Raw genomic sequence first — 15,295 nt, forward strand, 5'->3', positions numbered from 1 at the left:
CTGAGAATTACCACCATGAGGAGAATTTTTCTTGTTGCTGGCCCTTGGGTGGGGATCTTGTTCTAGCAGAATGTCTTTGGCTACTCACACCAAAGCTTTTTCACTTGAAGATTTGTGATGACGAGTTGAAATGTATGGAGGAAATAAAGTTAGAGTGCTGTTGTAGCCATGTTGGTCCTACAAGGGGACATCACAGCGGCCCCATGGCAACTTCGTCATACATTCATTGTATTCTTGACTCTAAGAAATGGTACAATTATTTCATGAACTAATATCACACGTGGGATTTTAGCTCCAGTGCTTGCAATGAGCTATGTGAAAGTCAGCCTCACTACTGCCTGGAAAGACTCTCATTGACTGGAATAATAATGGGAGTAACAGTGTACACCTGAAGCCTGCATGCTGAATGAAAAATAAAAAGGTAAACAGCTAAGGGAAAAGAAAAGCATAGAAGTTCAAATAAGGTCCCCTCTGCCTCCACAAGCAGTGATACCAGTAGGGCCTGCATTTAAAAAAAAAAAAAAAAAAGCAGTAGGATCCATCTATCCTGTTGCTAGGCTCATTTGTGAGTTTTTGGTAACTTGAGCGTGTGTTTTGTCACTAGACTCCTTCATAGAAAATATTTTTACACTGCATATTGGGAGCAGGTCCCTCTAAGTGTGTGAATGTATGGATTTCAAAAAACAGCAGAAACTTTAGGCTAGAATCTGATCTGAGTTACACTGGTTTCTCCAGGGGAGTTATTTCAGAATCACATAAGTAATTAAACTCAAAGCCTCTCCTGCAAACACATGCCCCATATCTGCAGCCCATAGTTTCCCATTATCTTCAGCCCTATGAAGTTGGTGGACTTGCCCACATAGCTCAGACATACTTGCATTAGTAAGGTATTCTTTTTAGGCTCAGGGCGTGGACTGGAACTATGTCTTCAGAGTTAGAGGCATTATCCCCTGGTGGTTTGAGAGGGTGCGATGCTTGAACCTCCAAGGAAGCACAGAGCCCAATCCCATTCTCACTTGTAGCCATGTAGTTCCGATGATTTCAGCAGAGTAGTTGTAGATTTACCCTAAGGTTCAATCGGAGGAGAATCAGGCCCACAGGACCACCCAGGATGACAGCTCCTGCAACTTCAGGGGCATTTGTTTTCCAGCAAGGCCCTTGTCAGGGTCTGTTTGAAGTCCATTGAATGAGACATAGTGTATTTTGTTCCACAGAGACCCTTCACTGTTTGGGACTTGGACTTTAACCTTTCCTGTAGGGCCAATCTTTTGCTGTGGTCTTGGGATGAGTGTTTCACCTTACATACAGCATGAACAGAGCAGGGCACTTGAGCAGCTGGGGAATGAAGGGACAACATCTCCACATCTTGTTTGCTCAGGGCACTGACCCTATTTCAGCCAAGCACTTAGGCACAAGCTTCACTTTAAGCCTGCATTCAAAGTCTCCAAATAAATGAAAATATTTCAAAATTGCTGTACTATATTTTTGGTCAGCCTTAACTGTATGGTATATAATATGTGCGCTGCATAAAAGTGGAGTGCACTTGTTAGTTTGTAAGCTCCTTGGACAGAGAATGCCTTTTGCTCCATTTCAGCATATCACCCTTCAAATGAGGCCAGCTTTTGGGCACTGCCCTCATTGCTAATGGTAATATTAATGAACCTACAAGAGTGAAAGCAGGGTGGAAACAGGGTATACATTTATCACCTATTAGTAACCTGTTTTTATTGCTTTCACGTTTACAGCCAGGTGCATGATCTAACCATCAGACAGAAACATCTTCAGGTTAGATCCTGCTTTAGAACGTCATAGAAAATTAATTTGTTTGGGGCAGGCTGACTTGTGTCATGATCTGCAGCTAGCATATATCTGGCATGAACATGAATGTGAGCCTCAGAGTGCCAGTAAGTTCCTCGTCCTTGTTTCATATTAAAAGGGGAATTTCATCCTGACAAGCTCTTCTTCAGAGGCCTCCCTGTCTAGGGAATGTTTTGTGGTCAGCAAAGAGTATCCCATGTGTTACAACCTCTTCAACAAGAACAAGATGGACTATCCATCCACCAAGGAGGTGATCTCACCCTCTGTGTACATGGTCACCTACAAATGTTATGGGGTTGAATCTCCCATGGGTGAGCAAAATTTTACACGGGTCAGTTTAATTAAGGTGATTGCTAGGCTTTTCTATAAAAACACCCATGTATAGGTTTGTGTGGGAAGTACAGTTCTCCTTCATATGTCTCCCATCCAAAGATTAACAAAGCCCAAACCTGCCTTGTTTAAGAAATGCAATATGCCACCAAGTATAAATGTATCGTGTAGACTAGCTTTCTCCCTGACTTCAGACTAACACAGCTAACTACCTCTCTCTGCCCAAGTATAAATGGTATGGCTGCAATGTTTGGGCACCAAATGATTTTGTGTCCTGGGTTTTCTTGTACAAATAAATATGTTGTAAGTTTAGTATATGCACATATCCATCATTTGCAGGGTGTCCTTGCATGGACAGTGGTTTTGTATGTGGTGCTTATGTGTAGTATGTATATTACATGTACATGTATGTTACAGTGTGCATTAGCTTTTTGCTGCCTGCTTGTGCACAATGCATTGGTATGTGGATATGTGTTTGTATCTGCAGAGTACACACATGTGCGTGCTATTCACATGCACGTGCAGCTTCTTCCCCCAAAGGTGCATAATGACACAGACGCATGTAGCTGAATCCCTGCTGGCTGCCATGTTCCAGCACAATAGAAGGGCAGCACCTGTAGAGGGCTTGCTCTCCTACCCTCTCTGCCTCAGTATAGGAGTGAATTTGCACCAAATTGGCTTGTTTCCATTTAGAACCCTGACCCTAAAAGAGCCTGAGTACCATCAGCTCCTGTTGAAATCAGTGAGGGATAATGGCCACCTAGGGCTACTGTTTAAATCAGTAGGAGCTGAAGATGTTAAACACTTGGGATCAGGCCCTTCATGCATGGCCTGTCCCATCCACATATGCAGATGGGGATGCAACAAGGCTGAGGCAAAGAAGACATTAGTGCACAAGTGACATATCTCAATATAATTTCTAAAACTCTATTAATTGAACAGATAAAATACTTCTGATCTATTTTTGTTACAAAATATTAGCCATTTGGATTCTTTACTAGGTGTGACTACACCACTTTTCTCAAAGGAAGCTTTCTTCAATGATATTTACAGCAGGAAACAGGTACAGACAGACAGACAGACAGGTGCTCTCAAAAGCCTACACATAGGTAACATTTTGATTGTTCTTAAAAAAGAAACATTCAGATGGGATGTGAATAAGTGGCAAAGGAGTGAGAACAGGGTAGCTTCAAAGTTGTTGTCCTAGGCATGGTCGTTGAAAAGCAGTCAGGAAAAATGGGCTACAGCCTGTCAAGAATTACAAATGTATCTCAAGAGATGCTTCAGAAGCCTCGGGCCCCTCCCCTAGCAAAGTGTGCGGGAAGGGCCTGGGCCAGGGGTAGAGTGGGCTGGGGGGCGGGTTGGGATAGCCTAAAGGGAATAGCACAAGCTAACTCAGCAGAGAAATCCAACTTGAATTCCCATTTTCAAAGCAGAGATTATCCCAAGCAGTAGAGCAACTCCCACTATATGGGCCTGGATCCTGTTTTAGAAGCACTACAAACTTCTAGGTTGAACCTTCTAAAAAATATTAGAGTATAATAGGCCAGGAGTCCCTAAGACATTGCAAAATGGGGTAGTGTTTTTCTATCAGAGGATGTGGAATCCTAAGGAGATTCCACTTGAAGAGCAACCACACATCTACATTGTGGGTAACAAGGAATTGTTGGAATTCTTTTGGTGATTCATAAGCATGCTTATTAAAAATCCTGCAGTATTGTGCAGTAATGGGCCAAACACCAGAGTCACCCGCTTGTAGGGGAGGAGCCTGATTCTGCTTTCTTGTACACCAGTTTTCTATTGGGTTAACTCATGACATTTGCAAGAATTATTTTTGATTTACAGAGGTTTGAGGGAGAGAAGAATCAAATGCGCAGAGTCTGCTTCTGGGCTGGTGTGAATTGGCATAATTCCTTATAGTTCAGTGGAGCTACTCTAACTTACAGTAGCCAAGGATTTTCTGCATTGTGTTTTGGACCGTTCCTGTGGAGTGTTGATTGTTTGATTGCTCCTTTAATCCAGAAAGAGCTGAATGCAGCCACAACTGTCACCAGTTTAGTTTGATTTGTCTAATCCTTGCAACAGGCTTTCACCTGATCCCACAATCTGAATACTTCTACCAGAATGACCATCGCTCATGGCTGATGATTTGCTTTGGCCTGTCTTTCTAATGCAAGTGGCAGATTATTTTCCTGTTGTTTGTCAGGGCTTTCACTAACACACTTGTTGAGTCTCACACTCTTATCTGCTGCAGGTGATGTTCAGAATTATCACCGTACTGAGTCTATGTGTGTATGTGTGTTTGCGAGTGGGTGGGTTATAACAGGGCAGAGGTTAGAACAGGTCAGACGGTGTACATACACACTTCAAAAGTGTTTGTTACTCCACTAGACAGACCCAAAGGACATCAGCAGAAGACCCCTGGTCACATTTCCCAGGCCTCAGCTACACAGTGGATTTTAAAGTAGCCTCTACCACCAAAGGAAAACCTGGTATAAAATGGTTTGGTATTTCTCCAGTTAACTCTTATAGAAACAAGCTGTTTCTAGCCACCTGGAAAACAAGAGGTGATAGCATGATATAGGATTAGTTCTCTGACCAAATCCCAGGACCCAAAGTAACCTCAAGCATGTCAGGGAAATGGAGCTCTGTCTTTCAATCACATTCCTTCACCCATGTATGGGTAAATCTTAGCATTATTGTTAGCTTGTTTCTGTCCTTCATCCATTATTAAGGGGGAAAACTCATGAAAGTGTCTTTTATCTTCATGGCTTCACCGATCTGTTATACATAATGCAAACCTCTCTTGTAGGAACTTCATAGGCATTGCTATAAATATTTTATCTAAAAAATTATTTCATCAAATACTTTAAGGTGTTCTTTGTCGTGCCTTTGTGTTACATGTCAAATAAAATCTAATTTATTTATTTAAACACCTGCACACACATGCGCGCGCGCACACACAAATCTTCAGTGGCTTAACGCACTTTAGAAAAACATGGCATTCCTTCCTGATGGAGGGGGAAGTATTGAGAAGGAAGGAGATTGCCACTGCTACCTTCATATCAGCCGTGAGGAAAAACAAAATTGCAGCAATTGCTAGCTAGCAGCACAACGGCAAATTACATCTGAAGGATTTCCCAAAAAGGCTAAGGCCCAGGTCAAATGAGAGCCTAGGTAGGTTCAAATAATGGGGAAGGGTTCACTACAAAACCAGAGGGCATGGTAACCAGTCTGCATGTCATATCCTGCTCACAGAAGGGGTGATAGAAAAGTCAGGGCACATCACAGGACGTTGGTGCCACATAGACTCTTAAATCCTGTTGTCTTCAATGGGAGCGCAACACTGGACAGGAGAGCGCCCCTAAAGCCTGTTCCACGAGAGGTAAGGGGCAGTTTCTCAAGGGAGAGAACTTTCTAATCCTGCATCCTCTCTCCCATGTCCACACTTTCCTGCTATGCCCCTACGCTGGAATGGCCCATCACAGACATTACTGGAGTGTTGCTTATAGCTCCATATAATTCATATTAGGCATTAAGTTTAAAAGTAGAGGCTTTATGTCCTGCTTCACGCAGAAGCACAAAGCCAAGAAAACAACCCCAACATCTGCCTATTTGTGTCCCAGGGCAGACTCGGAAATAAAAGGGGCTTCCAGAGGGAAGAAAGAGGGTCTAAATTTGGGCTGGTTACCAGGTTTTCTGCTGAATGTAGGTGCTGCCCTTGGTACTTCAGCCAAGCACAGTTATCTCTTCTCCCCACCAACCTTGCCCTGCTCCAGGCACTTTAACTGCACAAGTCCTTTGTTGCACAGAGCCCTCAGACAAGCTGCCGCACTAGGTCTGACAGACCACAGCTCTCACTTCTAGGAGTTGCCCCAGAGAAGCCACTGGGAGATGAATATGCTCGGTGGACCGAGCCCCAGGAAATTACCACTCTGACCCAACTGATAGAAGAGCCCTCCTACATCTGACAGGGCTCCACTTGCCCCGACATATTAAACATCCTGTCCACCAAAAGCCCCACCTCGCAGTGATGGAAATTAAAACTGCTGTCATTGGCATCTGGCTTCTGCATCTCAGACTGACATGGAAAGGAAAATCTTCAATCTCTCTCTCTCTCACATGCACCTTTAAAATAAAAAAGTGCCTAAAACGTGTTCTGCTCTATTTTAACATCCTGCAGTTTATCTTCCTAAACCTTGAAAGGAGACAAAGTGAGTGAGTGAGCCTAAAGGCTTACTAATTAATACCTTCTTCTCCTGACTGCATGTGGAGATGTATTCCCCACTAAAAATATAGCCTTAGTTTCTTTTAATGCCATCTTTCTGCATGTCGATGGCAGAGGCTCTAAGTTGTCAGCTCCTCCTTCTGGAGCTTCTTCTCCCCCCACATTTTTGAAAGCTTTATTATGCAGGGAAAGAGGGCGAACTTGGGGTTCTGGAGAGCGAGGACTGGGTCACGTGTCCTGCAGGAAGAGCTCAGTGAGGATCACAAATCAACCAAGTAAGAGACCTATGCATAGCATTTGAGTGCAAGAGGCCTTCCAGTGGAGGTATCCAAAAAGCCCCTTCTCTGTTCCACAAAAAGAAAAAGACTAAGTGAAGGGCTTCACCAACCCACAAGGTGAACAGGACATTTGGCTTTGCTTTGAGAATACAAAAGCTGGTGAGAAGGAAACACAAAATCTGCTGAGTGGGGGAGGCAGAGGAGAGTCCCCCAAATGCAGGAACATCCTTCTTTGTACCAAAACAGGCCAGTGTGTGTTTGTGTGTGTGTTTTGGTGGAGGAGAGTGCCATTCAATTCCATCCCTTGGAGGAAAGGAGACACCCCTTGAAAGATTTCTTGGTCTAATCTCTTTGCTCTGCTTTCCTAGCACTGCTTGGTGTTTCCTTTACTCAGCATGCTCTGTAGGTACTCTACCAGACAGGTGTATTTACATGTGATGAGTTCTGCTGGTTCTCAGCAGAGCTCTTGGTACAATGCTCCAATATAACAACAGGAACAGTTTTTGGTGTTCGGAATGAGGCCATCTTTGTGTTCTACTGCAGCTTAGGAAAGTCTCCTTCTCCTGCTCTCTGTCTCGGGACAAGCTGCTGAGAGAGGAGGGGATACCAAAGGGCGATGAGGAGAAAGCATGATGAGTGTCACAAGTTCTCAGCTCCAGCTCAGCAGGCAGCGGCGGCGGCAGCGGCGGCGACAGTGGCAGCGGCAACTCCTTCTCCCCACCCCCAAGCTACCCAAAAATCAGTGCCCAAGAAAGGTGAGTCCATTCCCATCAGAGACTGGTGAAATTTTGCGTGGCAAAATCTGTCAGGATAAAGGCAGGGTTGGAGGGTGGGGGGAGAGGGGCAGAAAGAGCAAACTGAAAACAGAAAGCAAACAAAGCAACGAACAGTCAAATTTGTCAGGAGCGGGGCAGTGACAAACTACCCTGGACCTTGGAGTGGTGGTGGGGGTTGAGCCTGAGCAGGAGGCCTGTATGGAAATGCAAGCTCCTGGGTTGGCAGTTTCTATAGATAGCTCCTCAGGATGAAAATCATCTCAGGGGAGAGTGGGAGAAGTTAGGTCAGTTCATTCGGGTTTTTTTTTTTTTTTCTTCTTTTACTAAAAAATAAATCACAAACTAGACCTCTGTAGACAGAAAGGGTCCTGGGGAAAGTCTGTGCTGTTTGGTGCTGGTGGTGTGGCTACACTAGGCTGCGTGAGCCACTGGAGTACCTACGCCTCTGAAGCAGGGAGCTGGGGGGGCAGTACTGGTGCGGGTGGTTGTAGGGTGGTGGCGGAGGCGGTAGTGGGGGCTGATGGATGATTTTCACTGGGGTCCCTTGGAGCCCGCTGCCTGCGCTGCGCAAAGGGGTGGAGCTACAGGAATCAGAGGTGACGTAGCGGGTCAGAGTCTGGTTGAGGGCCGGCTCCATACGAGCGAGGCACGGCTTGTCCAAGACAATGACTTTGACAATCTGCTGGCACTGTACAAGTGTCCCCGCTGTGGCAGGGTATGAGGGCACCAATGCTGTCTCCAGCCTCTCCCGTGGCATGTTAGGATGCGTGCTGGGCGGCATTCCACTCTCGGGCCCCAGGGCGGAGTTGTGCTGGTACGTTTGAAGCCTGTTGTGAATTGACACCTAGTTTAGAAACAGTCAAAGAAGCATTAAATGTTACAAGACTTTTTCCCATCTGCTACTACTGGCTGCCCTGAGCCCCCACAACCTCTTCATCAGCCATAACCCACCCAAGAGCACGATCCCCAGCTACAGCCCCCTTCACCCTCCCAGCAACTGTACCCATTCAGCCTCCCCATCTGGAAGTCAGAGACCCCATTCTCTCCCTCACATTAAAGGCCCAGTCAGCTTTTCCAAACACAGTGCAACTTTGATTATCCAAACATCATAGGAAGCACAACTAAATTGTGATGGTAGAGGCTTCCAAGGATTCTCGTTGTAATGAACAGACCTGGGAGGTCACGCTCTTGTTATAGGCAGTGTGGGAAGGAATTGGATAGCAGGGTTTCAGATAATCGAGGTTGTACAGATCTGTAAAATAATATTGGCTGAGCCCGAGAGAGACTCGAGCCTATCCCAGCTCCCCTTCTAAGCAGAAAGGTGCACCGCCTGGCTGGCTAATCTGTTTGCAAAGGGAAAAGCAGCAATCTGACAAACTCTAGCAAACAGCAGCTCACTCTCATTCATTTGATGGTTTGTAAGTGAAAGGAAATGATTAAAAACAAAAATTACCCAGCTAGCTTGTACCATGATAAAAGAAATTCATGATGAAATGGCAGCAGACTAGATCATCTCAGAGAATGGAAATGCTCTTCTGCTGAGGAATATTACAGGGTGATCAGAAGGGGAAGGGAAAAGGCAGAGAGGGCTTTTGGCATTTCCACAGGCAGAGACCTGAAGAGAGTCACACGCCTGTGGGTACCTGCTGGTTCCAGTGTGAAAATGAGGGGGTGTCATACTGTGGAGCTTCTCATGGCTCCATGGTTTCAAGCACCTCCCAGCAATGGAAAGCTGGAGGACAATGGACTGACTGACTGACTGGTGGCAGGGAAATGGTGTGCCCCCTGGGCAAGACTGGGTGATGTCACAGTCCCCCTGGCAATGGTTAGTGGCGAGGTGGCAGAGCTGTGCAAGGCAGACTGAGGGTTGGTAGAAAGGTGGAGCTGCCTTAAAAATTTGGTTTCTGCCAGGGACCATTTCCCCCTATTGCTTTGAAGGGGGAAATATGCCTGCAGGTTGATAGCTTCCTTCTATGAGAGCAGGGGTGTGTGGGCCAACGGTGGTGCCCCACTGGACTGTCAGTCTGTCTGGGCGATGGAATCAGACAGTGGCAGCTGGTGTCTGCAAGGAAGAGTGTGCTCAGCAGGAATAAGAACTGAAATAATTGAGCTTTCCACAGGAATGGGTCTCTGAGGCAGTGGGATCTCCTAGCAAAGAATATCGACTGGGGTATGATGTGCTAGGGGCTCCAGAGTTCATGGAGGCAAGTCTGCGAAGGGAAACACCATCCCCAGTGGCTGATTTAGGGACTGTCCCGCAGGCAATGATCCTGTCTGTGGGGAAATGCAGCTTCCCTTGCCTGCAACTTGGGAATCAATATATACAAGGGAAGCACTACATCAAGAGAGGAAAGAACTGCCCTAGGAAAGGGTTAATTTAGAGCAATGGAGATCTTCAGGGGAAACAAGATTTTCTAGGTGACAGAGCTATGGCGGAAGTTGTGCACCACTAAGGCAAGAGGGCTGTCTGCTAGGAGACAGCAATCCCTGCAGAAATAAGTATAAAGAGGACAGCAGAGCTCCCTGCACAGGAAGGCAAGTTTTGAAGGAATGCTTTCCTGGGTACTGGGGTGCTGCTGAGTGTGTCCTTGTCCTCATTAAAGAGGATGATGTCTAGGGTGACTGAAGAGCTTGTGCAGGGAAGCTGGGTGCCGGGAAGGTTGCATGTGATGCTGCATGGAGTTAGCAATGTCAGTGGCCTGTCAGGGAAGTCTTTAGTTGTGTTTTTTCTCTCCCTTTAAGCAGTAGGGTGGGTTAGTCCACGGCAGTTGGGAGCTCAGTCCATGAGGGATGTTACAGTTATAAAAACGGATTGAAAATGCTTTGAAGTTTAGTTTGGATGTGAAAGTTGTATTACCCGTCCTAGCAGTAACTTTTAATTGTATCTCTGGAAATTGGTAAAAGTGTCAGTCTGGCTGGGGAGGCATTGATTAAAACCTGAGAAAAGAAACAACAGAGAATGTGAGAAGAGCTGAAGTGAGAGAGAATTACTTACCTCAGCTGTTCTGCACTCTACTTACCTCCACTGTGCCGTCCGAGACCTTCTCCCCCAAATCCTTCTTGCCTTTGGAATAGAACAGATCTCTCAGTAACAAAGGCCTGTGTCTCATGTCATAGCCTGACACCTGGATTGCTCAGGGGGGCTGGTAAGCTGCTTGCTATGCAGCCTCTAGAGTGGTGGTCCCAGTCCAGCCCAAGCTGACAGCAATTTGTTGTTATCGTCAGCTGATGGCTACTTCGTGGTGAAATAGGCTTGTGATCCTAGCTCAGTTTCTTGTCATCTATGACCCAAATCCCCATTGCATCTGCTCTTAATTGTCCAAGAGTTGTAGGCCTTTGTGAGTGTAAAGCCTGCATTACATCATGGTGAATTGTTAGGGTTGCAGCATGTTGGCAGAGGTAGGGGAAACAGAGCTGACTGTACAGTTGCCCTTGTGATGATCTGTTCCAGGGAGGGATTGAGTGTGTTTTTCAGGGCTTGTAACCTGGCACCTTTCCCCATCAGCATGTTCTCTGGGCTTATTTTTATTTGGGTAGACCATGAAAGAGGGCTTCCCAAGACTCTTTTAGAGTATCTGTGGAAGAGATGAACCTAGTTCATTTTCACTACTGACTGAGGGCTTGGGTGGTCACCACGAGTGGTGGTGTGGGGAGTATACCCATGGTGGTGACCACGTATTTCCACAGTGTCTCCCGCATGTGGAAACACTTGTGTGAGGATACAAGTAATGGCTACAGGTCTGGCCACTGTAGAAAATAACCTCTCACCTGCTGGAGATCCTTGCTTGGACTGTGGTTCCATCTGAGCCCCATTGGTCTTTAACGTAAAAGTCTTTGCTCCTTGCTGCTTCTCCAGCTCCCCTGGGAGACAGAAGGGTAGAGGTGAGTTATAAGAGAGAAGCAGAGGGATGAGTGGGGGAGAATACCAAAGGCATGCCTATGTGGTGCTAGGCAGAGCTCTGCTGAGATGCACCAAGCTTGCACCACAAGTACTAACTCCTGAACCAGAAGGGGCAGAACTTGCACACAACTTCTGTGCTGCAGCTACTTAGGGAGGTAACATGCACAAGGTTGATGGGACATGCCTTGGTTCAGCAGCAGCCTGCTTAAACATGGCACTGCCTTGTGCTCTATAAAGCCACTAAAAGAAACTGAAAGGAAAGGCAGCAAGGAGACTAGATGTAGAAATGTGTAAGAGACAGACTGGAAAAAAAAAAAGAGTCAGTGGGAGGCAAATGGAGACAGAAGGGGAGGAGAGGCTAGAGAGAGCACGTATTGTGTATGTGTAAACACTTAAGATGCCAGTTCAGGCCTAGAGTTTGACACCTGCAGTTTATCCTGAGTGCCACCTGACTCCATGAGTGCTGGGAGGGCTTTCACTCAAAGGAGGGCTGCCTGTAGATATAAAGGCAGCAGATACCCTGCTGATCTAGTCCAGCAATGAATAACCAGGGTGAGTGCTGTGAGATCTTTTTAAGGGTGCTGGGGCTGCCATATAATATTAGCACTGTTAGGTGTGCAAACACCTACATGTGATTCATGAGATAAATTCTCTGAGTTCTTTGGAAGAAAAGAATTTCTCGATTGCTTTCTACAGTCAAAAAACAAGTGAAAGCTAGAGCTGGCATTTTCCAAGGTGAGACTTGAGTCTAACAAGATTGAGAACTTCATAGAATTTCACTCAGTAGAAAGGGACTTGCCCAGAATCATACAGAAGGCTAGTCCTGACTTCCACAAGAGGAAGTGCCCTATCCACCAGGCCCCTTCATCTCTTGTGGGGTGAGCTGCCCCATTGTGAAGATTCACACAAATGCAAGTTCACACACACAGAAGCTTTTTGGGCACACACAGGTCATATCTGCATATGATCATAGACAGGGACAAGCACACAGTTAAACATACACCCCCTCACTTTCAGATACCTTCCTCCCAGCCTCCCAGACACATGTACAGTAGGGTTGCATGGAGTTTGAATCACGTTGGAAGCCTTACATTCAATTCGTATCTGCTCTAGTTCCATCACCTCTGCTATTGACTCTTTTAGATCTTCGACAAATTTCTGCATTTCTTCTGCACCCAGAGCACAGAAGTGTAGTACCTGTTTCTTCTCGGAGCCCGAAACTGGAGTCACCAGAGTGATGCCATGTGGGTAATCTGAGAACAGGACATACAAACACATTGACCAAATGACAAATGCAGACCTAACAGCACAAACCCTAGCATGAGATGTGGCTGCATTTCTACCAGCCCAGAACCTCTAGCCCAGAGCACAGGATGCAGTGCATTGTCACAGCATGTTATAGTACTGCATCTGGGACCACCACAGAATTGCAGCCCAACTGCATCAGCCCTGCTTGTGCACAGCATAGAAAGTCTGACCTTCAGCACCATAACACAACATGCAGCCACTCACATGGCAGCAAGCTGCCGTCAGTAACTGGGATTTGCCACCGCTGCCACGTGGCAGCATCCCTTCTGCTACAGCACAGTACAGCACAGCAGAAAGGAGCTCTGCACCAGGTGATACAAGCTTAGTACTACTCTACAATGCAGAGCTAAGGCATTCTGAGCACCAATGCACCTCTGCTGTGACTCCACCAATGAGAGTATAGCATCCATTGGCAACTCTCAGACTGAAAGCACAAACCATGTATTTCTGACATGTTCAGGTGCTTTGGGAACCTTTAGTGCTCAGAGGTGACTGCAGCCCACCTCAGTAGGGGTGAAGAGTACATAGAGGGACAATAAATCCTTTTCTCATCCAGTAGGACATCAGGGGGCTGGGACAGAGAGAAGTACACCCTGGGGGTGCACGGCAATGGAAGCCTAGTCCCACTGAAGTCAATGGCAAAGCTCCTATTAATTTAATGGAGCCAGCCTTTCACCCTAAGTCTCCAGGCAAGGAAGAAGACAGGGATATCTAGGAGTCACAGACTCTCTCCAGCACCACGTGGGCTGGGATGTGGCTCTGCTGCCCATGGAGAACTGCAGGAAGGAGATCTAGAGGGTATGTACCTATATACACTCATTTCATTCCCACTCAACCAGAGGCATGATGGCGAATGCAACAGAGGACAGATGCAAAGAGGCTGAAAAGGTAACAGAGGGATGAGGTCTGGTGTTCTGAGACCTAAGGTAGGTTCAAAGAGGAGCCAACTGCAGGCTCCAGCCAGTAGGAGTAGCCAGTGCAGGGACTTGTAAAGAACTTTCTTGGTTTGGGTTGGGCTGTATCTGCCCTGTTGGCTGGTTGCTCCAGCCCTCCTCTTCCCCTTCCCTCAGCGTCTTCACTTCAGCTTCACTCCTCAGCTCCCTTTCCCCTCCTCCTTAGCTATCCCCTCTGAACTAAACCCACCAAAGATGTCTGCTGCCATCACATCATTCACTTTGCTTGTGCATTACATATCTCTAGTCAGACTGTGAGTTCTCTGAGGCAGGGACTGTACTTGACCCTCTGTTTGTATGGACCTTCTACACTGGGGCCCTAGTTCTGGTGGGTCCTTAGACATGTCTGAAACAGATATTAATTACACTGATGATGTTTCTGAGGTCTAAGCCCAGCTCTGACTGAATCTCCTCTCCGACCTAGGCACTTAAATCCTCCAGATTCATCTGCCCCTTCTGTAAAATGTAAATCAATCAGGGTGGAGCAGGAATGAATTAGTCTGCCTGCAGAGTGCTGTGGTGATGGAAAGCTTTCTCCAAGGGGGGAGTGTCATTACCATCTCCCTTCTCCAAAACACAGTACGTGAGTTCATGCACAAATGCCAACAAGGAGCATTAGGAGCTTGGACAAGCACTGTCATCCCCTTCTTCTTCACCTCCCTCCCAGAGCCCTGTGCCATCCATTACCCTGAGTGTCGCTGGCATTCCTCTCCTGGCTTCAGGAATGACGGATTATGGCTCCCTTCCCAGACCATCAAGGTCAAGCTGACTAGGCCTGGCTTATAGCCACATTTTTGGGTGCAGTTCCAAGGGCTCTAATCTGTCTCTTGGAGCTAGTGATGGTGTAGGAAGAGGGCCAACTCCTGTGTAACAGTGACATGAAAGGCAGAGTTGTTGTGGGGGTAGGAGGGCAGTATCTGTCAGGGAGGGAACAAGCTCAGCAGCAAGGAAGTGAAGTCTGTCTGTGCTGGGTCCTTTGACCTAGGCACATGGGGGTCCTTGGCCATACCACCAAAGTAAGCCATCCCTTTCTATGCAGGGAGGGCAAGTAGGCAACATTATGATGATACATAGGAAGGGAGGGATTGTGGAAGCAACTTCTCCCAAACCCATTGCTCCCACATGACCATTAGGCTTATGTGAAGTGGCTAGTATTTGCTTCGGATTTGGCAGATTCAGGGGACGGTGATTCAGTTCAGTGATTTGAATCACTGTCCCAATTTGATTCAGCCGAATCTGATTCAGCCAGGCCAGGCCCATCCCCAGCCCCTCTGCCAGCCCGGCAATGGCTGTCCCAGCTGCCAGCACTTGTTTTAAAAAAAAGCCCCAACTCAGCAGGTGTTGCTGGGTGGGGGGAAATTCCTGCTGCCCCTCTTTGCATGGGGGCGCTCTGCACGAGCCCCCCACCCCTCCCTTGCTCTCCCAGGCCCCCCCCTGGTCCCCTGCCCAGGCCAGTTCCAGCCCTTTAAAAAAAAAAAAGAAACCAAAAAAACTCTCAGATTCACTGCTCCTGCTGGTGAGGGCGATCCCTGCTGCTCCCCGCTGCCCTGCGCCATGTGAGGGGCTGTGCACGAGCCCCCCAAAGCCCTGAGACTGCACTAGGAGCAGTGAATCCCAGGGCTTTTTTTTGTGCAGAGCCCCCCATGCAGCATGGGGTAGTGGGGGGGAGCAAGGATCACCCTCCCACTGCCTGGCAGCACCCA

General features: G+C 47.1%; 1 protein-coding gene across 5 annotated transcripts in view; it reads right to left on the minus strand.

Moving 5' to 3' along the window:
- Window positions 1-7,748: 7,748 nt before the first annotated feature.
- IQSEC3 (IQ motif and Sec7 domain 3) overlaps window positions 7,749-15,295 on the minus strand; it is a 147,588-nt gene continuing 140,041 nt past the window's right edge. For 2 of the 5 annotated variants that reach the window (XM_019544593.1, XM_019544592.1), the window contains 4 exons: window positions 12,423-12,584; window positions 11,199-11,291; window positions 10,451-10,494; window positions 7,749-8,274 (listed from right to left, as the gene is read on the minus strand). In XM_019544593.1, coding sequence (XP_019400138.1) covers window positions 7,837-8,274; window positions 10,451-10,494; window positions 11,199-11,291; window positions 12,423-12,584 — 737 coding nt within the window. In that variant the 3' untranslated portion in view covers window positions 7,749-7,836. Of the gene's footprint in view, window positions 8,275-10,287; window positions 10,368-10,450; window positions 10,495-11,198; window positions 11,292-12,422; window positions 12,585-15,295 lie in introns of all 5 variants that reach the window. The other 3 variants (XM_019544595.1, XM_019544594.1, XM_019544596.1) reach the window with 3 other exon arrangements.

The sequence above is a fragment of the Crocodylus porosus genome, unplaced genomic scaffold (assembly GCF_001723895.1).
Source record: "Crocodylus porosus isolate Cpor-Errol unplaced genomic scaffold, CroPor_comp1, whole genome shotgun sequence".
Taxonomy (NCBI): Eukaryota; Metazoa; Chordata; order Crocodylia; family Crocodylidae; genus Crocodylus; species Crocodylus porosus.